The 26,745-nt window shown below is 41.1% G+C and overlaps 1 protein-coding gene across 2 annotated transcripts in view; it reads right to left on the bottom strand.

Annotated features, from left to right (window-relative positions):
* LOC128736919 (mitochondrial glutamate carrier 1-like) overlaps nt 1–26,745 on the bottom strand; it is a 208,778-nt gene that overhangs the window by 75,319 nt on the left and 106,714 nt on the right. For both annotated transcript variants that reach the window (XM_053831430.1, XM_053831431.1), the window contains 2 exons: nt 10,165–10,314; nt 9,988–10,111 (listed from right to left, as the gene is read on the bottom strand). In XM_053831430.1, the coding sequence (XP_053687405.1) occupies nt 9,988–10,111; nt 10,165–10,314 (274 nt within the window). The remainder of the gene's footprint in view (nt 1–9,987; nt 10,112–10,164; nt 10,315–26,745) is intronic.

Raw genomic sequence — 26,745 nt, 5'->3', positions numbered from 1 at the left:
ATTGCTCGAGGGGTGTCGAGGCATTACGCGTTGCTTCATTAAAGCCTTTTTACACACTTTTTGTTCATTGTATTTTCTATGTTTTCTACCTTAAGAGAAAAAAAATTTGGAAAATATCTTCAAAAGACTTCTCGTGATTGCTGACCCGGTCACACCCTTGACAAGCAAACGCTCTCCAAAACATTCGGAACTTGCTCTCAAGGAATATGTTCGACATTTAATCCTGTAATTTATTATACGTGTATAATATTTTATCTCTTTATTAACTAAAATTCAGAAATGCTTGAAATATGTAAAAAATTAATTTTAATTATAATGTCAGTTCTTGCCTTTTATATTAATTGACAATATAAAGCAAAGCCTAGGTGCTACATTCCGTTATCGAAACTTGACGTTCCAGTTTTTAACAACAGACTTCGCAGCCAGTTGTTAGAGTATAGAATTGCGGGGCTAGAGCTACGATCCTATTGACTCCAACAACCTCTCCCAGCCAAGATTCAAGCGTACGATGACTGGCTTTTTAAACCAGCGTCTTACATCGAGGGCACATGGGGGGCGCATTCAGTATCTCAAGTTAATTGAAATACTGAAAATCAATAGTTTCAAACATTAGTACATAAACAACCGCATACAATAGTCAGGCCACAACTGAAGCAAATAAATAAATCAATAAAAGTGTTTGATAACTCTGAAAATCTTGTAATTTTTATGGGTAATTCTGTAAAAAATCACGCTGTTCAAAAAAGTCACGAAACATATACGCCTTGACTAGTTGCCAAAAAACGAAGCATTGCAGATGCTTTCAATAAAAGAAATATTGAAGAAAGGTATTTTTTGTTACACTGGAATAATGTTTGAACCAAAAAACCCATCTTTATGCAATTTAGTACCTGCTAGTTCATACTTGTATCCAAATTTAGATTCAAAAGCGTTCAGTTACATGTAAAACTTGATGTTTTCAAATTTAATTTATTCGAGATAAAAAAAATAACATATGTTCAAGTCGTGTATATAGTAAACAGCAAAGTAAGCCCTTCAAAATGCCATCAAAAAATATTTTTTTGGTTTGCCCCCATTAAAAATATCAACATTTGAAAAGGGCGTATTTTATAAATAAAAACGCTAATTACTCGTGATTGGCTTAATGTATAAGCACGCTCTATGCTGCAAAACTTTTGTCTTCAAGAGTTCTAAAAGTCATCTGAAGACAACATTGACGAGAACTTCGGGCTTAAAAAGTTACAAAGAAAAAACCGTTTTTTTAAGAGTCACCCTAAATCGATTCAGAAAAATGGCTCCAAATCAGTCAATTGAAGAGATACAACAAAAATTTTTTTTTTCAAATTGCTTGAAATTAACAGATCTACAAATTTGACGAACAATGTTTACTTCTAATTTTCAAAATAAAAAAGTTAGATTTTCGATTTGTTTGAAAATAAGAACCACCCTAAAATTTGATAGCACCCAAATGAGCGCCTTTTTACATGCAACAACTTTATCGAACACAAGTTTTGTCTGGAAAGTCAATTTTAGGCTAGAAACCTTAATTTCCGCCTAAAATGGTCTCCTGGACCACTGTGCATTGTCTCCATTGCCCTGGGAGGTGTTGTTTCAAACATTCAAGCCATTCTGCTGGGCGGATTTTCAACCACATAAATTACCACAACCCGTCCTTTTTAGGACGAACGAATTTGTTTATGAAGAGATGAAAATTTTCTGTATACTAAATATCTTTAATTAAATTTCCAAATGTCGCTGGTTCTTTAAATCATGAAGAATTTCTTCTGATTTGATCTATAAAACGTTAAATATGTGGTAACTCACCATGCAGTCTTCTAACTCATGACGTTGCTTTAATTTTATTTTTGCTAAAAATTTTTGCCTTCTCACGCCAATGCTTCCCTAACACGGATGACAGAAATATATAGGAGAGAGCTATGGATTAAATTCCCTTTGAATCAAAGAGATCAAAGTTTGATTGTATTTAATTTACGCTCTATAGAATCCGCTCGAAAATCGTTGAGCTTCAGCTGTTGCTACTTTCCTGGAATAAGGCAACAAAGATATCCAAATTCACTAAGCGAGACGCCAATAAACCGAAGAGTCAACGGATCCTCGTTGCAAGCCGTCTAGAAGTATATCGCCGCCAGCTAGATTACTAAGTCAAAGAAGACCATAACAAAGGCACCGAAAACTCCAAAGCCAAAAGAAGTTGTTCTAACGGAGAATGCGGTTAGAAAAAAGTTGCTGCTAAGCAGTAAATTTCTTCGATTTGTATTATTAACAGCTGGTAGAAAACAATAAGTTCTTTTAAGAACTACTGAATAAGTATATGAAGCAGTTGAATTGATTTTGCGAACGACATCATTTTCGCGTTGTTTGGGTTACAAATAATAATGAGAGTTACTATTTTATCTCCCTGCGGCAAAGGTGGTAAAACTCGGCAGCAGCCGATTATTGTTTGGTGTGGAGTGGAAGTTACGCCGACCGTGTTGGATTCGAAACATCGATCTATTATTGTCAATTGCAAGGAAAATTGTCCAATCAATAAGTGCGCAATCGCTCATAAAAGTGCTATTTTAGCTTAAATCGTTTCGGTCTCTTCGGCGCACTTATTGCTTGGAAGATAACGAAAAAGTGCGCCGAAGATCGAAACGATTTAATGCAAAATAGCACTTTATGAGCGATATCGCACTTTGGATGGTACAATTTTACTTGCAATTGACAATAAGCGGCTATAATAGAATATTATATAAGCTAGAAAACCCAAATTTTGGTCGCGGAAGCAGAAGGGTTTAAATTGGTGGAATGCCCATCTAAAGGACGAAAGTTGACAATGGACACTACGAGTCAGAAATTTGAGAATTAGAGATTAACAAACGGACCTTTTGAGGTCCACCATATAAATTAGTTGAAGAGTTGAAATTATGAATTTCTCACATGTAAGAACACAATTCTTTAATGCGCAACTTGTACATCTATATATGAAATTCATTCAAAAATCACCGGCTTTAGTATTGAGAGACGAATTGCGCTGCATTCGTAGTCCTACTTCAAGCCTGCGCCCGTGCCACTAGGCATGGACCCTTGTACTTTTTAAGTGTGTGCTACTCCCAAGCATCATTCTGATGGTTCTTTGTGCAATTTTAGCTGATCTAGATCAATCGCGGGCAACTCACGGGCGGTCAAACTATGCTATGCTCTGCTATGCTTGTGACTAGTGATGTCCAAAATTTTCAATTATTCGATTACCGATTAATCGGCGAGCGTGGGGGGCTCCGTAGCTGCAAGGTTACCGAGTCTGCTTTGACAAGCGAGTGGTCGTGGGTTCGAATCTTAGTAGAATCAAGCCATTCGATGTCAAGTGACTTTAGCATGGGTTTATTCTCAGGCCCCTCCATTTACCCTTCCTTCGTGCTGAATTCTATATTTACCCTCTGAAGCCTCTTGACAGTGCAAATGTCCCTCCTATAGTTAAGTGTACTGGTCAGAGGTACGAATGAGTCCTCGCCAGGGACGGCTATAATATGGGATAGTGCTGGCAGCGAGGAATAAGTGGGTAAAGTAGAGTAAGCTTTGAAGGAAGGGTAAACCCCAATACACGCAAGCACGCATAAAATTTAATAAGCATATCGCTCACTCAATAGCGATTATAGCAAAAAGAAATGCAGTGCAGGTCATACAGCAAACACCCGGGCGATATTACAATAGATCAACTATACTGGTCGCAGTAATGAGTCCACACATGGAAAAAAAAAAAAAAAAAAATCGGCGAGCGTTGTCTGCACTAATCGATTAATTCAACTATTCGTGCTAGTGGTATTCGATTAGAAATATTCGAATATTTTTTGCAATAATTCGATTAATCGAACGATTATGAACGATTAGTGGCCATTATTCGGGGATTATTCGCATTCACATTATTTCCTTTGAACTATTCGATTAATTCAACTACTCGTGCTGGCAGTATTCGATTAAAAATTATTCGAATATTTTTATAGTTATTCGATTAGTTGAATTAATCGAACGATTAACGGACATCGCTACTTGTGACATGAAAGATAGAAAATTTTAACGCATCGGCTATTTTTGCTAGATTATTGAAAAATTTAATTAATAAAAAAAATCAATAGTTTCATTAAAAAGTTGATAGCTACCAAATTTTTAACAAATTGCGGCAAAAAGCCTTTTACATGTTCAAACATTTATTTAAAAAGATAAGATCACTTATGGTATTGTAAAACAACGTGTTTATAAACGCCCACATGCAATTGGCTACAATTTCAAAAGTAGCCCAAAATAGCCCTGTTCGCCATTTTTTCAATGGTTTTATCTAAATCAACCAGAAAGCGATTCTTAGACTAACATTTCTTGCACAAGACAAAGAAAATTTTTCCAAGAGGGCAATAAGTTCATCTATACGTATTGAATTCTTGAAGAAGACAAGCTGCGCTTGAATAAGAATTGTTAGAATTACTTAAGGGAACCAAGCTTTTTCGCAACCATTCTAGTATAAACAAAGAAAACGTCAACGAAGTGTCGATGTTTGTGCTGGAGATTCATATACTTCCCCTTAGCGCGATAATTTTAAAGTACAGCAGACATGTTGATTGTTAATATAAATTGATTTTCAAAATTAGAAAAGGACTGCACGACAATTCCATGCGGAAAATTTATTCTACAGAATTTTTTATACACTTTATCATTATCATCGCTTTTACAAAATACGCTTCAATTGCTTCAATCCCTTCAATCATTTTCCAAACAAAGATACTAACTAGTGATATAGAGGTCATTCAGTTTAAAAAACTACAAGGTATACAGCCCTAAGGGTTGTACAAAAGGGTGACGTAGAACTATATCAGATCATTAGATTAAAGACTAATGTAAACTGCATTTCAGGCATGTGTATGTTTATAAGAATCTGTGAATGCCATTAAGAGAAAAAGTGAAATATTCAGATTCAATTCTTCATTGAATGCAATGGTGGCTTTGAAAATACGTGGACATAAGTACAACGCCTGCAACCATTGAGATATAGAAATTTCTTTTAAAAATCAATTGTGTGCATCATAAAGATTGAAATAGTAATGAATGACCTGCCCACAGATTATCGTATTAAATATGATTATGCGTAGCTTGACATATAATCCAATAATCTTACTTTAACTCCCTTGTGGCCTTTAAAAAGGCCATTGGTTACAAGTAACATTAAAGCCAAAGCACGTTCATCGCAAATATAACGTGCCGTGCGAATGTCCTTCTCTTTTGACATGAACGGCAACAGGCGCTTAAGTTAGCGTTAGTTCTTTTGCTTCGAGAAGGTTTAGCTAGTTTACTTTCACACCTTACCGCTTGTTACATAGCAGAAAATATGGCACATACGCAAAAATTTCTGTTTTATTTGTATGAGAGTCCTTATCCTCCTAGCACAGGGGTGAGGGGTCTCAAACCATCATAAAATAAATTCATGCCTCCAGAAACCCCCCACATGCCAAATTTGGTTCCAGTTGCTTGATTAATTCTCGAGTTCTCGGCTAGACCCCCCCCCCCTCTCCTAAACAGGGGACGGTCATAATTCATCATAGAAAAAATCTTGCCTTCTGAAACCACCACATGCCAAATTTGGTTCCATTTGCTTGATTAGTTCTAGAGTTATGAGGAAATTTGTATTTCATTTGTATGGGAGCCCCCCCTCTTAGAAGGGGAAGGGGTCTCAGTACACCATAGTAAAAATTCTTACCTCCAAAATCCCTCACAAGCCAAATTTGGTTCCTTTTGCTTGATTAGTTCTCGAGTTATGAGGAAATTTCGGACAAACTGACGCGACTGATCAGAGCTACATTGGATCGAGTGATATGTTTCATACGCATCTCTGGGACACTCTCGAGTCCCAGTGACGGTCTATCCTGCATGCTGTTCAACATCGCTCTTGAGAGGGTATTCCGACGAGCGGGCATCGAAACGAGAGGCACGATTTTTACCAAGAGTAGCCAACTTCTAGGCTTTGCAGAGGACTTCGATATCATTGCCAGGAACTTTGCGACGGCGGAGGCAATCTACACCAGACTGAAAGCGGAGTCTAGGAGAATTGGGCTAAAAATAAATGCGTCGAAGACCAAATACATGAAAGGAAGAGGCTCAAAGGAAACAAACGCACGCCTCCCACGGACGGCAACCGTTGACGGCGACGAACTAGAAGTGGTAGAGGAGTTCGTGTATTTGGGATCGCTGGTGACCGCGGACAACAACACTAGTAAGGAGATTCAGTGGCGCATCCAAGCGGGAAATCGAGCCTACTTTGCCCTTCGTAAAACGCTACGATCAGGAAGCGTACGCCACCGCACGAAGCTAACAATGTACAAAACTCTTATTAGACCGGTAGTTCTTTATGGACTTGAAACCGTGACGCTGCTTACGGAGGACATACGCGCCCTTGCCATGGTCGAGCGGAAAGTGCTGTGGACGATATTTGGCGGAGTACAAACTGAAAGCGGAGAGTGGCGGAGGCGTATGAATTACGAGCTACAGGCACTGCTTTGGGAGACTACCATCGTACATCTAGCGAAAGTTAGCAGGCTACGGTGGGCCGGACACGTCGTAAGGATACCGGACGACAGTGCGACGAAAACAGTCCTCTTCAACAACCCCACCGGCACCAGGAAAAAGGGGCCCAACGTGCAAGATGGCTCGACCAGGCTTCTGAGACTTCTGAGACGACTAGGAAATTTGCGACGAGTGGCCCAACACCGAGTTGAATGGAAACGAGTGCTTGAAACAGCACGACCCGCCCCGGCTCTATGCTGCTGAAGAAGAATGAGGGAATTTGTATATTATTTGTATGCCCCCCTCCTATAGAGAGAAGGGGTCATAATCCACCATAGAAAAAATTCTTGCCTTCTGAAACCTCCACATGCCAAATATGGTTCCATTTGCTTGATTAGTTCTCGAGTTTTGAGGAAATTTGTGTTTCATTTGTATAAAAGCCCCCCTTCTTACACCCTTTTTAAAATTGCTCTCTTACCCCTCCCCCCCCCATTAAATTGCTGGTTATTTTATCTATCCAACGACATATAAATTATTCAGTTTCATACAGCAGTTCAGAAGTTATTACAATTTGAAATCTTTCATTCAAACGTTACACTTCTATTTTCGTTTTCACAAAGTGCTACCCAGTCTAGTATAGTAAACAAAGACGTAGTCCTACGTCAAAATACAAACAACTCTAAAGGGAACCCGCACCGTCTCGTCATTCATTTTGTGACTCCGTTGATTGTTTATATCAAAGAGTTTTGGGCTGAAATTTGCTTAATTTTAAGTTAATAATCATATTTTTTCAATTTTCTCCGGGTTCAGACATTTGTTTTGACAGATCAGTTGTTTACGCTAGAATGTTCTTTCTTAAGAGTATGATTTCTCTTTCAAGAATACACGGTTTTAAGAGAGTTTTATGGTAGTACTGTTTTAAGCACTGCACTGTTTTTAAAACTGCTTATAAGGTGAATTACACTTATTGATAAGTCTCCTTCAGTCATACTTCAGAAATATTAATCAAATAAGATAAAATTCACTTGGGGAAAAACATTATAAAATCTGATACACTTAGCAATGCTCTGATAAAACTACTATAAGAAATGAATAAGACCAATTTGCTTTTGGATTGTTACTTGGGCGTTGAGCCTCCCTGTTCCTGATGCTGGTGCAGTTGTTAAAGAGTACTATTTTCGTCGCACTGTAGCCTACTGACTTTCGCCAGATGACGATGGCAATCTCTCCAAACAGTGCTTGTAGCTTATGATTCATACGTCTCTGTTACTCTCCGCTTTCAATTTGTACTCCGCCAAATGTCGTCCGCAGTACCTTCCGCTCGAAAATAGCGTATGCCTAGCGTTTTGCGAAGGGCTAAGGAAGCCTAATATCCTGCTTAAATGCGCAACTAGATCTTCTTACTAGTGTTGTTGTCCGTGTGTACCAGCAATCCCAAATACACGAACCCATCTGCCACTTCTACTTCGTCGCCATCAACAGTTACCGTCCGCGAGAGGCACGCGTTTGTTTCCTTTGAGTATTTGGTCTAGGCCGCATTTACGTTTAGAACACTTGTCCTAGATTCCGATTTCGTCGGATCACCCCTTCAAGTGCGATGTTGAATAGCATGCAAAATAAGCCTTCACCTTGTCCCAACTTTCGCCGCGTCTCAAAGTAACTCGATAGTATCCCCGAGATGCATACGGAACACAACACTCTCTCCAATGTAGCTCTGCTCAGTTGCGTCAGTTTATTCGGAAAACCGTGTTCGTGCATTATCTGCCATAGCTGGTCTCGATCGACTGTATCGTATGTTGCTTTGAAATCAATAAAGATGCGCGGACAGGTTGTACTCCCGACATATCTGGTAATTGCGCGGACCCTCATCAAGCCCGCCTGGTATTTCTCTACAATCCTTGTGCTATCAGTGACAGCCAGAGTAACAAGATCATAATCAAAATTTTTTGGAAGGCACCCGCTAGGCCCCCTCCAGGGAAAGTTCCAGGGAAAGCTACGCCAATGCTTATCTGAATCTTATTCATCATCAAGTCAGACAATGCATCGCGTTTCGTCGCCACCCGGCCGCATAGCCCACAAGACCGGATTCTAGCCTTTGTTTATTGTTTGAGGTATCTGTTAGGCTCCCCACTTGCTTGGTAACACTTGTAGCCATTCCGAGACGGATTCGCCGTACAGTACTCACTTCAGTTCAGTGTTCAGGTCGGTATTCAGTTTTTTCGCCTAAGCACAATCCGTGACGCTGAGATAACCCTTGGCTTTCCGAATGGCCCTCAATCGCAGTTGACGATCAAGAGTTCAACTCCAACGTCTGGCCTGTGCCTTGCGGACAGCCCTGAGAGTTTCCTTGCACCCCTCAATTACTCACACCACAGCTCTTTTAGGATAATCCGTCAGTCCCGCCAGCTCGCTGATGAATTCTGCAGATAATCGCACGCAATTACTTTTATTTCTCAATTACTTTGAATATCTCGAAACCTCGTTACCTTTAACCTGCGAAGAAAATATACCGAGCAGACCTGTTTACAAATAACACAACGCTACCAAAAGCTAGCATCCATGGCTACTGGAAGCGCCGCTTTCGCCAAAATGAAGTGCCCAATTTCTAAATCATCTCATCTTTACTATCGAACTGATTTAGCAAATAAGCCATTCAATATGTCCCGCATTCATCAAAAAAAATCTCACTTTAACTTAAACAGATTAAACAGATCACTACTATGTAACACGAAATGAGTAAAGCCGTGACTATAACTAGACTAGACTAGAACTATAATCTTACATAACATTAAAAACGCATTTGCTTTCAGGAATCGATAATTGTGTGGCGACTGCCTCAGCTCGGTGAGAGGTACCTAAAGCAATATTCATTTCTGATATCTTAACCTTAGAAATCGACCTCAGCGATTGCATACCAATATCCGTTGTCGGCACCTCCGATCTCATCACTTTGTAAATCTTACCGCTTTATGGTCAACATGAATCTCTCTCTCTCTGGCATGTGTCGTGTGTTCAACCGTTACAATGCGTTATTTTGTTGTATTTGATATTCATTTGTCTCGTACTATTCTTAAAAAAAACCTTTTTTGCGTGCTCTCCAAGGTAATTTTTTTTTGTATACAATTTATTTTTTTTACATCATTATACTTGTGTAGTATTAAATGTTAGCATATAGATAATAGTTTTTAATACTTGTATTGATTTTAAGATTTTATTGTGTAATTTGTAGTAAGCTGTATTATTTGGTGTGAAATCTGTTGGTGCAAAAACATGAAGATTTTGTGCCTGCTGAAGAAGGACCCGTCAAGTCGGTCCACTTCCGCGGGATTTATCCTTCTCGAAGCATAAAGAATTAATTGCGGTAAACTCGCCGCAATTAAACCGATTAAAACAATTATATCTTTAATTATTCAATTAAATAAAACTATACAGGTTACTTACCTGTGTTGCAATGCGGCCCGCATCCTGCATTTGAATTTTCAAGAGCTCCATTGGCGTCGTTATTATAATCTGACATAACCCCGCTAAGCCACCAGCAACCATTTGTCGTATTACAGGCAATTTGCTAAATACACAGACATTAAAACAATGGTAAATTTATCATTTACTCATTTTTACCCTTCTTTTGTGGTCAAATTGTATCTGAAAAAATCATTAGCAGCCAACTTTATTGCTTTTTCAGGTGTAATAAGCAATATATTAACAGCAGAGCCTCGATACATTCCAAAATAACCTTCGGTTTTATAAGTTTTTCTGAAACAATCAAACCTGAAAACAAATGTTTGACTATTAGTGTACGTAAAGGCAAAAATTCCATTCAGAAATTTCCGACCTGGAGGAAAGAATCGTGCTATAACTCATAAAAACATGATAGGTAAATAATTCAACATGATAATACGAGTGTTGTGGTAAAGCTATTTAACCTTAATGTGGGCGACGGGGTACCCGTGTACACATTTTAATATTCAAATATTAATAAAGTCATGCAGGTAATGTGTATTACTATGAAACTTTCTGGCTCTAAGCGGTCAAGATCAACAACTTAGTGCAAATTTTGAGAGATTTTGTTTAGAGATGTGTTACATTTTAAGTTTATTTAGCGCTTTACGCACAAGTTTACTTCATCACCACTAGTTCCTATTTAACTATCACTACCTGCGGGCATTACTAGACCGCGACGCATGGTTTCGTACACGAGCTGGGAGATGTTCACATGTCCGCTATGGCCTTCGAGATGGCACGGACGCTTACAAAACGGAGACTTGTCCACGCCAATTTCGGCGCATCCTTTCTTCCAGCTCCGTGAAAGGGGTCTTTGAAGATGATAAATCGTCAGTCCGAATTGCGTCACGTCACCGCTGAGTACCACTGGCTCAATCTAATCGCGAAGCACACATGTGTGCTCTGACATTCTCAGCCGTAGAAGAATCTCACAGCCGCACGCACTGATGCCCTTCCTACGGGTGTATGCTCTTGCCGATCGCTATGAAGAAATAAAGAAAAAAGGCCCTGCAACATATTGTTGCTTCAGCTGCTATGTCACATACGAGCTACAGTTCGTTTTCATTACCTCTTTCGAAGGCCTTTTCACGTATGGATTTGTCCGTACACAGCGTATCGGTAATAGTGGGCTTTGTTCGACTGCGAAGAAGACAATGCCCATTATGGAATTGTAGTTTAACAAAAGCCGAGAATAATTACCTCGAGTAATGATCACGTGGTATCCACAGTCGAAATATCAGGACACAGAGGGATAGCCTACCCCTACAGGCATCCGAATCGGTCACACTCCTGATGGTAATTTAAAAAATGGCGTTTCAATGGCACTTGTGAAAATTTCTGTCTCTGGCTCTGCACTCGGCAGAACGAACTGGTGGCACTTGTAAAAACTCGCTTCTGCGATCGACGGATGCGACGGTCTCGACCAGCGGTTGAGATACTTCTAGTTTTACTCATATCTAGTTGGTTTGGTGTCTCCTCGGCTGAGCGAGAGAGCGATCGGCATGCGATAGAGCGATAAAGTTCGGCAATTCTACTGAGATTATTCGATCGTTCGTCTCATATATGCGTGGTGAGTAGTCGTGCGAGCCAACGGTGGCTATTCTTATGTAATATCGTTGATGGTTTGATTCACATGGAAGATACAGTACTCACTCAATTTTCGTCAGCAAAATTCAATTGTAACACAACATCATGCCAGCGGAAACGAAATTTTTGTGGATGCAGAATAGATCCACAAAAATTTCGTCTTATCGCCCGCGATAAGATCTTGAAAAGTCTGATTATTCCTTATGCTATACAATATCGATCAGATCTGCTCCATATTGAACATCGAGTATTGTTACTTTCTAAAACTACACGGTACTCCAAACTCATTAGCTAACGGTATTTTCGTTCTTCACTCACAGTTCTGTGACAAATCATTGCAAGAATCTCTGTATGTCACCGCTTAAGTGTATAGCGGAAAATTTCTAACTCTATCTTAATTATACTATTTCTTATTTTATAGTCAATCGAGTCTTCAAGATCTGAGTTACAAAATTTATACAGGGCGCCGGAATTCTACCGAGGAAAGTTTTCTACCTACTTTGAACGATAACAATATTACGATAATTTTGACATTAATTTGGATTGTAATTGATTAACATAAAAGTTTGCTACTAGTGGTGAACTTGTCTAATATAAACTATGGTATTGTGCGAGTTGTCAGCACCAGAGGAAGTTTCGTCTGTAGCCTCTGAAGACTCATAAAAACACTTTTACGAGGTCGAGCTGTCTAACCATGTTGAACTTGTTGTGTAGATCCTTCTCCGGGGTGCTGAATTAGCTGCTTCTTTCAGGCTTGAAGAATATTTCAAAGTAACTGTTGCCGATAGGGTTTCAATACTGTTAGGGATGGGGCCGCTGATCGGACAACAGCACCAAGTCTGTGGCGTATCGCTCTTGGTCGACAGTTAAACCGCGTACATAGCTGGATAGACAGGAACATTAATCTGCCTTGATGTCTTTTAAATGGTGAACTCTGGTCTTCGAAGTTTTTATGTCCTCCAATAAGCAGTTGTTACAGCTCTGAGCTTGTCGTACGATGCACAGTATGAATTTGGCTACCAGGTTTTTTGTGTGATGTTCTGTTGGTTGAGACAACTCAAACGGAGAAAATGCTCTAGATCCATACTAACTTTTGCTCATATCACCGACTGGTCACCGAATGTCCACTTTAGATTCACGAGAATTTCACTTATTGTTTTGCACGCAGTAGTGGGTTTTTAGGTTGGGCGCCATGTTATATTTTAAGTTTATTTAGCGCTTTACGTACAAGTTTACTTCATCACCACTAGTTCCTATTTAACTATCACTACCTGCGGGCATTACTAGACCGCGACGCCATTTTTTTCTAGTTTCTTTTGCTTTCATTTTATCATGTATGGTCTTCAGCACTTTTGTTCGTATGAATATCCCCCTTAATCTAAAACTGTCAATAGTTAGTCATTGCTTACTATAATGAAAATAAAAAAATAACTTTTTTGTGTTAGGAAATATAGACATAGCTTCTTCGGTAATGTTGTAAATAACGTAAAAACAAGCAACTTTGATGAAGAAATAAAATTTCTATCTTTATCGATTGCTGAACTATTTACTTTACTTTATTTACTTCATTGTTATTTCATCTGGCCTTCGCAGGCCTCAATGAAATTTGGGAGGTGGGGAAAAGCCCACCTGAGGTCGACCCTCAGGTGCGCGTAAAAACCCCACCATCTTTTGACACCGTTACAAAAGTTTTACAATTACAAAACTGTCTTACGAGCTATATACATTTATAGTAGCTTATATGAAAAATCTTTTTACCATTAATACACATTTAACTCAAAAACACATTACAACAATCGCTTAAGGGGAAACCGAAAGTGGCTCAAAGATGGCTGGATACATGGCTACCATTCGAAGCATGTATTGTTTTGCGCCTTAAAAATGCATCTGTATTGGCAGAGCACGCTTTCGCCACGTAATCAGTGCTGCCAGCGCTGTTATAATTTCCTAAAACTTGTAATTCAATTTATCGATCTGCTATTTATCAATAAATGCTAAGCAAAACATAATTGCTAATGAAAAATAAATTTAACTGAACATATCGATCATTACGTGTTCATAAAAGCGACCAATGTATAATTTAGAATTAGTTAATAGATATTTGGTTACGCACATATTTCGTTGAACTAGCGATTTCCGAAAAAGCAGCAACACAGTATCAAACTTTCGTCACATCAATGAGCTTTTAAAGAGCTTTCAACTTTCGCCGCATCGATGAGCTTAGAGTGAAGTAAACAAACAAAACGCGAACGCAGGAATCAAAAACGCAATCCGATGCAAGCGGATTAATTAAACATCCTAGTGATCCTACGCATTATTCAGTTGCTGCTGTTAATTTTGATTGAATCGGAATGCCTTGATAAAGAAAACAAACCCTTTTTCGGGAAGTTTGTAGTCAGTGCGGTTGGCTGCGGATCAGCTGTTTATGTTTGCAAGCTCCGCTATTTGACAAATATTACCAATACTAATGCAATATTCAAATAAACGTTTAGGTTTTTTACAAACACATGAGATGTACAGTACAGTGTTTGTCGCACTAACACAATAACGAGAGCCACTTTCGGTTCCGCCTTAAGTCGATTCTTAAAAGTAACACTGGATAAATTAAAGTCAAATAGTTCAAACGCGTTGTTAAAGACGTCACACATCGCCCCAACGGGTTCGTTCTGGCCATAATCGGTTCGGTGAAATGCAAGGCGCAGAAAATTTCGTATTCTTAGTGTTCTGGAAGGCACATTTATATTGATTTGTGAAAGTATACCAACTAAAAGTTTTCCTACGAAAACAGCTTTGGCGATATTTCGCCTTTTTTCAAGTGTGTCAATTCCCAATATTTGACAACGGTCAACATAGGTTACCAGATGGTTAGGATCACGCCACGGAAGAAACCTGAGAGCGTAACGTAGAAACCTAGCTTGTACTGCTTCAATGCGGTTGGTCCAAATTTCAGTATACGGACTCCAAAGGGGCCATCCATATACCACGTGGACAGCTTAGAGGGGGGTAGGGGGTATGAAAATGTCCACGCTTGTCCACGGAAGGGGGGAAGGGGGTAGGAAAATTTCCACGTGGACAAGTTTTTTTCATACAAAAAATAGAAATTAGAAACAGCAATATTGAATTAATTCTACATATTAGCATTAACCATTGATTAGTGATTGTTTTTGGGCTCAAATAAAGTTTTGTCTTCTAAGGCACCTAAATCTTGTTGAAAAGATTAAGCCTGCGCTAGTACTCATAAATGTTGATTGCCTAGCTTGACATTTGATGTAATGCAATAAAAAAGATATTATTCTTTTTTTACAACCCTTGCCTCCATTGGGAAAGGAAGAATCCACGAATATTCACCAGTCACGTGACTCATTTATCATTTAGGTCGCGCTTGTACCAAATATGGATTGCGTGTAGCAACCATGGGTAACGTATTTCCAAAAGGATTCGTCTTCAGAAAATTTTACGAATCATTCTGCGTCGAAAAGTTTTAGTGTTGTGTAGAAGTAGATGGCCAAGCTGAGGTGCTCCGGTAAGACAAAGATACTCTGAACAGAGAAGAATCGTCAAGCGAAAGCAGAGCTGCCACAAATACAGATATTTATGCAGGCATAAATTTGGGACCCATCAATTATTTCAGTTGCTGTGCTTTCTGACTCTACTAATGTTCCTAAATTTTAAAGTGCTCCATAAACTGTAAATGTTATTTAAAACATCAGATCGAGAAAATAAAATACTCCGGAGAAAACGGTAGGGTCCCAAATCCATGCATGCACAAATATCTGTATTTATGGCAGCTCTGAGCGAAAGTCGGGCTGAAACGGACTTTCTTGCAGTCGATAATAATAGCAGACAAGTTCAAAAGAATTAAGGTAAAACGGTACTGAATCCTAACATGACCGGAAATGTATTGGCGTCCATGTAAGGATATGGGTGCCATCGATGCGGCCATGATGGGATTCAGTACCGTTTCACCTTAAGGTCCTGACACTTTGCATACGGATTTTAATACAATGCATGGAATGCATTGGAAAACTCCAATTTCCGCAACGACTAAAAATCCGTATGCATTGTGTCGGGGCCTCCAGATTGGAGTTTCCTTTCACGTAAGTTTTTTCAATAAATACTGCATAAATCTGCAATCTGCTGTTGAAAATAGGTGTTTTTCGGTCCACGTGGTATCTGGATGGCCCCAAATTACAGCTGATGTCTCCAAAGTGGAGCGGACTAGTGAAAAATACAATGACCGTAAGCAAAACGGATCTGTGAACTCTCTGGCAATCCTCATTATGAAGCTAAGGTTTCTGTTAGCGGTTGCTATGATGTGTGAATAGTGATGCCTAAAGGAGAGTTGTGAGTCTAGTAATACGCCCAAGTCTTTAATTACTGATACTCTTTCCAGTATTTCTCCAGATGCGGCGTAGTTTCATAATAATGGGTTTTTCTTACGTGTATAAGTAATTACAGAACATTTTGATATACTAAGAGTCAGTGAATTGTGCAAGCACCAGTTACAAAAATGATTGATAACCAAAATAATATTGGTATGACCAAAATTTCTGAAACAGTTTGCTTTAAACCTATAACTAGCCAGTCTGTTGACATGACTAAAAAAGATATTCGTCATTCATTAAACGCGGTTACTTCAGGAGTAAAAACGGTTCGTTATTCTGAATCAACAGGTGAAGCGTTTGTCAAATGTATTACAAAACAAAAATCAATGGAACTACAAACGAATGCACAAGAATTATTAGGAAATAAATATAAAATAGAAATTCGGGAGCCAACTAGACCAAAAATTCGTATTGTAGAATATGAGAAAGATGAAAACGATGGTAGTAAATTCATTAGAAGCCTAAATTGAACAAAACGATATTCATGATAAAGCAAACATCAAAATTGTAAAAACATTCAAGAATGAAAAATGGAAAAATAGTTCAATGATATCGATTTTGGAAGTAGATGCCGTTACGTTTGAAACTATTATAAAGAAAAAGAAGGTAAATATTGGATGGGACAGATGCAAAGTGTTTGAAGAGATTAGCGTAATGCGTTGTTATAAGTGTTGGAATTATGGCCATAAAATAGCAGATTGTAAAGAAAATGTTTGCTGTCCCAAATGTGCAGAAAATCATGATATAAAGGAATGTAAAGTTAGCTTGGAAAAATGCATAAATTGCGACAAATACAACAAAAAAATGAAATTAGAGCCAGATAACCAGTTGGATACTTGCCATCCAGCATGGAGTTATGAATGTGATATGTTCAAAAAAAGACAAAGTAAGGCGAAACGATTTATTGATTACACAAAATAGCAAAGAAAGTTCATAATAATGTATCTCAATTCTGCCGGATTGACTTCAAATTTTGATGAAATTTGTTTAGTTGTAAATGAGAGTAAACCATCTATTATAGTGCTAACAGAGACTCATTTGACTGACGAAGCAAGTGCCGCAATATTTTCAATTCAAGGGTATACTATGTTAACAATATATGTTAAGCGTAAATTGACTACTACAGTAGTATTGAATGCCAAAGATAATGAAAACTGGTTTCTAGGGTTGAAGGTTAAAATTGGTACCCAATATGTTATTGTTGGAGGATTATATCATTCCCCAAATTCAAGTGACTTGGCCTTTCTCAGAAAACTTGAAGATGAGTGGTTGTTGGAAGCACTTGATGATACTATTGATAGCATTATCTGTGGTGATTTTAATATCGTTGTAGTCGATGATGTAATGTAATGTAAGTAATGATAGTAGAGAATTAAGAAGAGTGATGGATGTATATGGACTTAAACAAATTGTGAAAGAAGATACACGTGTTACGCAACAAAGCAGCACAAGGATAGATTTAGTTTTTGTTAATTATGTTAATGAAGCGGAAGCTAGTATTGAGCCAAACTTACGTGTTACTGACCATGAAACGATATGTGTTACAATCGACAATACATCGGCATTAGATGATGAATTCACGAAAGTGAAATGTTGGAGAAGGTACAATCAAACTGATTTATGTTGTCTGCTAAGGCAGACTCGACTTGACACACAAGCTTCATCCTGTTGCTTGCAAAGGCGAGACAGGCAAGATAGAGATGAGATATTTGCCATAGATCAGTGCTTGAATTGTAGTACACATGAAACGTTTGAAAATTGTGTCCAAAATTATGACCTAATGCTTGAAAACAATGTAGCCAGATTACTAGACAACAGAATTTTAAACACAAATCGGTGTGATGGTTGGTATACTAATGAATTAGCCCAGATGAAGCGAGAGTGTATTCAGTTAAATAGAGAACACAGAAGACACAAAACACAATATCATTGGAACAAGTATATTATGGCCAGGAACAAATACTCTAGGGCAATTCGAGATGCTAAAAATAAATCTATTCAAGATGAACTAAACAGAAATAAGCATGATGGTAAAAAGATGTGGAAAACTATAAAAAGACTCACAAATCCGAAAATTGAACATGCGAGTACAATAATATTCGATGGGATAGAGGAATCAGATGAACTCTCAGTTGCTAACAAATTTAATGACTACTTCATAGATAGTATATACGAGATACGAAACAATATTCCAAACACAAACAGTAGTCAACCAGCTATGTCACAGATAACATGCAACCGGTGAATGTATAGATTTGAGGTTATCTCAATGACGAATTTGCGTAATATTGTGAACGAACTGAAACAAACGGCAGGAATTGGCAATGTGTCTACCAGAGTGTTTAAGGATGCATTTTTGGAAACCAATGACATACTATTGCGATTTATTAACACTAGTCTATCAACGGGTTTGGTGCCAAGTGCATGGAAGGAATCAACCATAGTCCCAATTCCGAAAGTGAGTAAGAATGCAACGCAGTATAGACCAATTAATATGTTGGAGCTCCAAGAGAAAACACTGGAAATCGTTGTCAAAGGGCAATTAATGAGTTTTGTCAATTCTCAGGATATTATAATACCTGAGCAGTCAGGATATAGAAAAAGTCATTCCTCAGAAACGGCTATAAATCTGATTTTGCATAATTGGAAGACTAATATTGAAAAAGGAAAATTCACTGTAGCTGTTTTTTTGGATTTCAAAAGAGCATTTGAAACAATTGATAGATCGCAGTTGTTAGATCTTTTACATAACGTAGGGATACGGGGAACTGTTTGGAAGTGGTTTAACAGTTATCTTTCTAATAGAAGTCAAAGGACTAAATACGGAAACGCTGTTTCGAATACGCGTAGGAATGATTTGGGAGTACCACAGGGAAGCGTATTAGGACCCTTACTTTTTATTTTATACATCAATGACCTAAAAACTTGCTTGAGACATGGAAACCTGAAACAGCCATTAACAGCGTAGCGGAGAACGTCCTAGGCAGTGTGGCACCGAATCGACGTAACGAATGGTTTGACGAGGAATGCCAGCAGATATTGGATGAGAAGAACGCAGCGCGGGTACAAATGCTGCGTAGAGCCACCCGTCAGAATGTGGAGCGATACAAACAGAAGCGGAGGCAGCAAACCCGACTCTTCAAGGAAAAGAAGCGCCACCAAGAGGAGAAGGAGTGCGAAGAACTCGAACAGCTGTACCGCTTTCACGACACACGGAAGTTCTATCAGAAACTCAACGGATCTCGCAAAGGCTTCGTGCCGCGGGCCGAAATGTGCAGAGATAAAGATGGAGGTATCTTGACTGATGACCGTACGGTGATCGAAAGGTGGAAACAGCAATGGGCCCGGACAAGTTGGCCGGCTGTCTGCATCAATTGATTGTTAAGATTTGGGATACGGAACGACTACCGGAGGAGTGGAAAGACGGGGTTATCTGCCCTATCTACAAAAAAGGTGATAAGCTGGATTGTGAGAACTACCGAGCCATCACTATCCTGAATGCCGCCTACAAAGTGCTGTCCCAAGACCTCTTTCATCGACTATCGCCAATAGCCAATAGATTTGTGGGAAGTTACCAGACCGGCTTCATGGAGGGCCAGTCTACAACAGACCAAATCTTCACCCTGCGGCAGATCCTCCAGAAGTGCCGCGAATTCCGAGTCCCCACGCACCACCTGTTCATCGATTTCAAAGCCGCATATGATAGCGTAAACCGACAAGAGCTATGGAAAATTTTGGACGAAAACGGCTTTCCGGGTAAGCTTACTAGACTTATCATGGCTACGATGGATGGGATCCAGTGCTGTGTGAGAATCTCGGGTGGATTGTCGGACCCATTCGAATCTCGCAGGGGACTTCGACAAGGAGATGGTCTTTCCTGCCTGCTATTCAACATTGCGCTTGAAGGTGTTATAAGGCGAGCGGCGATCGAAATGCGGGGCACGATTTTCAATAAATCCAGTCAATTTATCTGCTTTGCTGACGACGTGGATGCTGTCGGAAGAACATTTGAGGCGGTGGAAGATCAGTACACCAGACTGAAACGCGAAGCAGAGAAGATTGGATTGCAGATAAATACGTCTAAAACGAAGTATATGCTGGCGGGCGGGACCGAGCGCGACAGGGCTCGCTTGGGCAGCACCGTGGTAATCGACGGGGATGAGTTCGAGGTAGTCGACGAGTTCGTATACCTTGGCTCGCTGGCAACAGAGGACAACAATACCAGCCGTGAGATTAAAAGACGTATTATCAGCGGAAGTCGGGCCTACTACGGACTCCACAAACACTTGCGGTCGAACAATCTGAGCCCCCGTACAATGTGCACACTGTACAAAACGCTAATTAGACCGGTTGTCCTCTACGGGCACGAAACGTGGACATTGCTAGAAGAGGACCTACGAGCACTCGGAGTTTTCGAACGGCGGGTGCTAAGAACCATCTTTGGCGGAGTGCAAGAGAACGGTGTATGGAGGCGAAGAATGAACCACGAGCTCGCGCGTCTCTACGGCGAACCAAGTATTCAGAAAGTGGTTAAAGCTGGACGGATACGTTGGGCAGGACATGTTGCTAGAGTGCCGGACAACTATCCTGCAAAAATGGTTTTCGCATCAAATCCGGTAGGAACAAGACGAAGAGGGGCACAGCGAGCGAGGTGGCAAGACCAGATGGAGCGAGATCTGGCGAGCACTGAGTGCCCGCTGAACTGGAGATCAGTTGCCATGGACCGAAACAGATGGAGAAATTATACTGCGCAAGCCTTGTCATAAGACGTTAGGCCAATTAAGTAAGTAAGTAAGATTGATTTTAGATGGTCTGTTCTACCGCTTTTAGCGTTCTGGGCATAGAATCTCTTACGCTTTTACCATTTTCGAGTCAAAAAATTTGGCTAGTTGGGTCAATAAAATTGCGTCAATTATTGCGTCTGTTAAGACTTTTGCCGCGGAAGTAAACAGGAACAAAAATGCCTTCGGGTCAATAAGTTGTTTAACGGTTTAGAGGCAGATCGTTTCTCTGAAACTGGGTTCGAAAACTCCGCAGCCCAAACTTTATTTTATACCCATCTGTAAAAATGGATGATACCAGAATGAAGATCAAGTCCTTCGGAATTCCGTGTTGAACTGTTTCAGTTCTTTCTTATGGAACATCCATGTTGGGTTATGATTCCATAGAGTAATGGAAAGACATGCTGAATTTTATTTCGTTTGTCTTGTCACCTCGTTTGCCTTCGATGAATATATGACGGTGACGAAAGTATTGATTGCTCGGTTCGGTTTTACTGCGTTGCATTTTTCTACAATGTTTACTATGTCATTGGCATAAGCAATGACCTGCGATAGGTTTTCGAAAAGTGCAACTACTATCAAAGCAAGGGAGTGAGAAATCCAGTCTTGTGGACAACCTTTGGTGATCGGTATTGTGAACAACGAACTCGACAACGAATTACTCAGATTACTGAGATTTCTCTGCTCGTTAGCATAGCTTGATGCAGCTCATTGCAATATTATACTGCCGGTGGAAACATAACCGTCCCATGTTACATTTTGTCATTTTCGACATTTTGTTGTCTAACGTTATAATTATATATATATACATATATACATATATATATATATATATATATATATATATATATATATATATATATATATATATATATATATATATATATATATATATATATATATATATATATATATATATATATATATATATATATATATATATATATCCGATCTCCGCTAAGGTTGCTCGTATTCCGGCCAGGGTTACCATTTTCACAGGTTTTTCTGTACAATCACAGATTTTTTCGTCATTTTAAAGCACAGAATCTGTGATCACATATGACAGATATTTTTGAAAATCACAGATTTTCACAGATATGCTACATGTTGAAGAAAAGTTTATCAATTTTATCAGTGGAAGCGAAATGGCACAAAAAATCGGGAGGTAAAGTTACAAAACCGAAATTACTGCGCATCTAAAACAAAATTCACGAAGCGTATGGATGATATTGAATGAACTATATTGTTCAAAAACATTAAAATGCTAATTTTTCTTAATGGAAGCATAATTACGTATCACAGATTTAGTAACAGATTTTTTTCGATAGTTTTACAGATTTTCACAGATTTTTAAACTACAAACACAGATTTCAAAATGGCAACTCTGATTCCGGCTGGTACCACGAGGAGGTCGGGATCGGAGTTGCTGGATAAGAGGCTAACGACCACTATGGGGTCTATATTCCGCATTATCCGGCCGTTTACCAACCATATATATATATGCCGGCCGGATAATGCGGAATATAGACCCCATAGTGGTCGTTAGCCTCTTATCCAGCAACTCCGATCCCGACCTCCTCGTGGTACCAGCCGGAATACGAGCAACCTTAGCGGAGATCGGGTAACCAACCCCGGTGGAAACTAAGGTCGTATACTAACCGGGAAGGAGGTAGTGAGTCTCGGCACTATAAGATGGCAGCCCCATCACGAGACTCGGTAGTGTTGCCCCAGTACGGCTACACACCTAAACAACACAAACTAACAACATTCAAGCATATTCGGAGCGGAATATTCGGCATCGACCTAGGCGACGGAATAAGGACGACGAATGGAGACTCGGGACTTGGAACTGCAGATCGCTAAATTTCGCAGGTTGCGAGCGGGTGCTGATTGAACAGCTGGAACCCCGCAAACTCGGCATCGTAGCTCTGCAGGAAATCTGTCGCAAAGGAGAGAAGGTATGGAAGATACGTGGCGGAAAGGCCCAGTTTTACCAGAGCGGTGGCGCTACCAACGAACTGGGAACGGGCTTTGTAGTGCTGGGCGGAATGCAGGATCGCGTGATAGATTGGAAGGCGATCAACGAGTGAATGTGTGTATTGAGGATAAAGGGTCGTTTCTTCAATTATAGCATCATTAACGTGCACTGCCCGCACGAAGGTAGACCCGACGATGAGAAAGAAGCGTTCTACGCGAGGCTGGAGGCAACGCACGACAGCTGCTCGTCACGGGACATCAAGATCGTCATCGGGGATATGAACGCCCAAGTCGGTAGGGAAGAAATGTATAGACCGGTGGTAGGACCCCATAGCCTGCACACCGACACAAATGATAACGGCCAACGATGTATAAACTTCGCAGCTTCCCGAGGCCTGGTGATCCGAAGCACCTTTTTCCCGCGCAAGGATATCCACAAAGCCACCTGGAGATCACCTGACCAACGTACAATGAACCAAATTGACCACGTTCTCATAGAGGGCCGGTTCTTCTCTAACATCACGAACGTACGCTCCCGTCGGGGTGCGGATATCGATTCTGACCATTACCTAGTAGCAGTACATGTGCGCTCAAAGCTGTCCACCGTATACCGGACACGTCAAAGCCGCCCTCCTCGGCTGAACATCAGGCAGCTAGATAACCCACAAGCTGCCGAGAACTACGCGCGAGTACTGAATGAGGCACTGCCTTCTTCCGAGGAGTTAGGTGCTTCAAACCTCGAAGACGGTTGGGGCAGAATACGCTCGGCCATCGGAGAGGCACTAGGTATTGAGCCTCGGAGTACACAAAATGATTGGTTTGATGGGGAATGCCAACAAGCGGTGGAGGAGAAAAAAAATGCTTGGAAAAATTATCTAAGTATTGCCACTAGAGAGAACCTGGCCAAGTACCGACGAGCTAGGAACCAGTTGACCACGATCCTGAGGAGAAAAAAGCGCCAAAAGGAGGACAGGGATCGTGAAGAATTGGAGCAGCTATTCCGAGCTAATGACACGCGCAAGTTTTATGAGAAGGTAAACCAAACTCGGAAGGGCTACACACCGAAATCTGACATGTGTAGGGACGAGGGAGGGAATCTAATTACAAACGAGCGCGAGGTGGTCGACAGGTGGAAGCAGTTCTTCGATGCACACCTCAATGGCGAAGTCGCAGAAGGAGGCGGAACGGAAATTAACCTAGGAGCGCCCATGGAAGATAGTGATGTCCTAGCACCTGATCTCCAAGAAGTCAAACGAGAAATCAGGTTGCTGAAGACCAATAAAGCCGCTGGGAAGGACCGCCTACCGGCAGAGCTTTATAAACATGGCGGAGAAACGCTAGCAAAGGCTCTACACTGGGTTATTTCGAGGATTTGGGAGGAGGAAAAGCTACCGGAGGAATGGATGGAAGGAGTGGTTTGTCCCATCTACAAAAAGGGTGATCGGCTAGACTGCTGCAACTATCGCGGTATTACGCTGATAAATGCCGCCTACAAGGTACTCTCCCAGATCCTGTTACGCCGGCTGTCACCGATAGCACAAGGTTTCGTAGGGAATTATCAGGCGGGTTTCATGGGGGCTCGCGCAACTACGGACCAAATTTTTACTATCCGACAGATCTTGCAGAAATGTCGGGAGTACAACGTGCCCACGCATCACATCTTTATTGATTTCAAAGCAGCATACGATACAGTCGATCGAGACAAGCTATGGCAGATAATGCACGAATACGGTTTTCCGGACAAACTGCCGCGACTGATCAGAGCTACATTGGATCGAGTGATGTGTTTCGTACGCATCTCTGGGACACTCTCGAGTCCCTTCGAGACGCGACGATGGTTGAGACAAGGTGACGGTCTATCCTGCATGCTGTTCAACATCGCTCTTGAGGGGGTGATCCGACGAGCGGGCATCGAAACGAGAGGCACGATTTTTACCAAGAGTAGCCAACTTCTAGGCTTTGCAGATGACTTCGATATCATTGCCAGGAACTTTGCGACGGCGGAGGCAATCTACACCAGACTGAAAGCGGAGTCTAGGAGAATTGGGCTAAAAATAAATGCGTCGAAGACCAAATACATGAAAGGAAGAGGCTCAAAGGAAACAAATGTGCGCCTCCCACGGACGGTAACCGTTGACGGCGACGAACTAGAAGTGGTAGAAGAGTTCGTGTATTTGGGATCGCTGGTGACCGCGGACAACAACACTAGTAAGGAGATCCAGCGGCGCATCCAAGCGGGAAATCGGGCCTACTTTGCCCTTCGTAAAACGCTACGATCAGGAAGCATACGCCGCCGCACGAAGCTAACAATGTACAAAACCATTATTAGACCGGTAGTTCTTTATGGACTTGAAGCCGTGACGCTGCTTACGGAGGACATACGCGCCCTTGCCGTGTTTGAGCGGAAAGTGCTGCGGACGATATTTGGCGGAGTACAAACTGAAAGCGGAGAGTGGCGGAGGCGTATGAATCACGAGCTACAGGCACTGGTTGGGGAGACTCCCATCGAACATCTAGCGAAAGTTAGCAGGCTGCGGTGGGCCGGACACGTCGTAAGGATGCCGGACGACAGTGCGACAAAAATAGTCCTCTTCAACAACCCCACCGGCACCAGGAACAGGGGGGCCCAACGTGCACGATGGCTCGACCAGGTCGAGAGCGATTTGCGACTTCTGAGACGACTAGGAAATTGGCGACGAGTGGCCCAAGACCGAGTTGAATGGAGACGAGTGCTTGAAACAGCACGAGCCACGAGCCACCCCGGCTCTATGCTGCTGAAGAAGAAGAATATATATATATATATATATATATATATATATATATATATATATATATTTTATATATATATATATATATATATATATATATATATATATATATATATAACTCCGCCTGCAAATGACGGATCTCGGTAGAAGCATGGTCGATGAACCTGAAAATACTGAGAACCTGAGCAGAGGGTCCAAAGCCCCTAAAGGAGGATGGTTGAATAGCTGTTATCCATGGCTAAAAGTAAAAACAAGAATGGATAAACCCCTAATCCAAGGTGTCATGCGACCCGTGCCGAAGGATGAATGGTGGGGGGGGGGTTCTATAAATACCCAGCCTCAAACGGAGCCTGTGGAGTACCAGAGCGCCCTCCACAGTAATCAGCCCTTACCGCATCATGAGGGGCTCTGATGCGGCGGACTCTTCTTTCCCCTCAACTCGTGGGATTCTATATGAATAATCAAAATCAAAAAAACTTTACTTCAGTGAGCGCGGACGGATTAGATAATCCGTTCGCAAGAGGTGGTATCCAGCGATCTCCGCCGATGGATACGAGCAGAAGCGCCAGTGTAAGCGGAAAGGGAAGCGGCCTGTGGAGTACCAGAGCGCCCTCCACAGTAATCAGCCCTTACCGCATCATGAGGGGCTCTGATGCGGCGGACTCTTGTTTCCCCTCAACTCGTGGGATTCTATATGAATAATCAAAATCAAAAAAACTTTACTTCAGTGAGCGCGGACGGATTAGATAATCCGTTCGCAAGAGGTGGTATCCAGCGATCTCCGCCGATGGATACGAGCAGAAGCGCCAGTGTAAGCGGAAAGGGAAGCGGCATACCTGTCGCTCCAACTGCATCTACGCCGGACGCAGCGATGAATGGCCCGTCGCTAATAAAAGCAGTGGAAGGAAAGAGAGACATGCTATCGAGAGTGGTAGCGGCGTCTCATCAGCTCGATGCCATTATCGAGTTTGTGGCAGGCCGCAGCACCCTAGCGAAGGACCTGAAACAAAGCCTGCTCATGCTTCGGGGCACCATCCGTGCTGCGACGAAGGAACACGGCGAACTCGAAGCGCGAGTAAAAGTGATAGAAAAGGCGTTTGTATCGAGGTCTGTACAAACGGATGCCTGCCTGTCAACGACTGACCACACCGTAGCCCTTGTGACTACGGAGCAGTCCAGTGACAACAAGATATCGACTAA

This window comes from Sabethes cyaneus, chromosome 2 (assembly GCF_943734655.1).
Source record: "Sabethes cyaneus chromosome 2, idSabCyanKW18_F2, whole genome shotgun sequence".
Lineage (NCBI taxonomy): Eukaryota > Metazoa > Arthropoda > Insecta > Diptera > Culicidae > Sabethes > Sabethes cyaneus.
The sequence above is the reverse complement of the archived record's forward strand: the minus strand, read 5'-3'. Positions and strand labels throughout refer to the sequence as shown.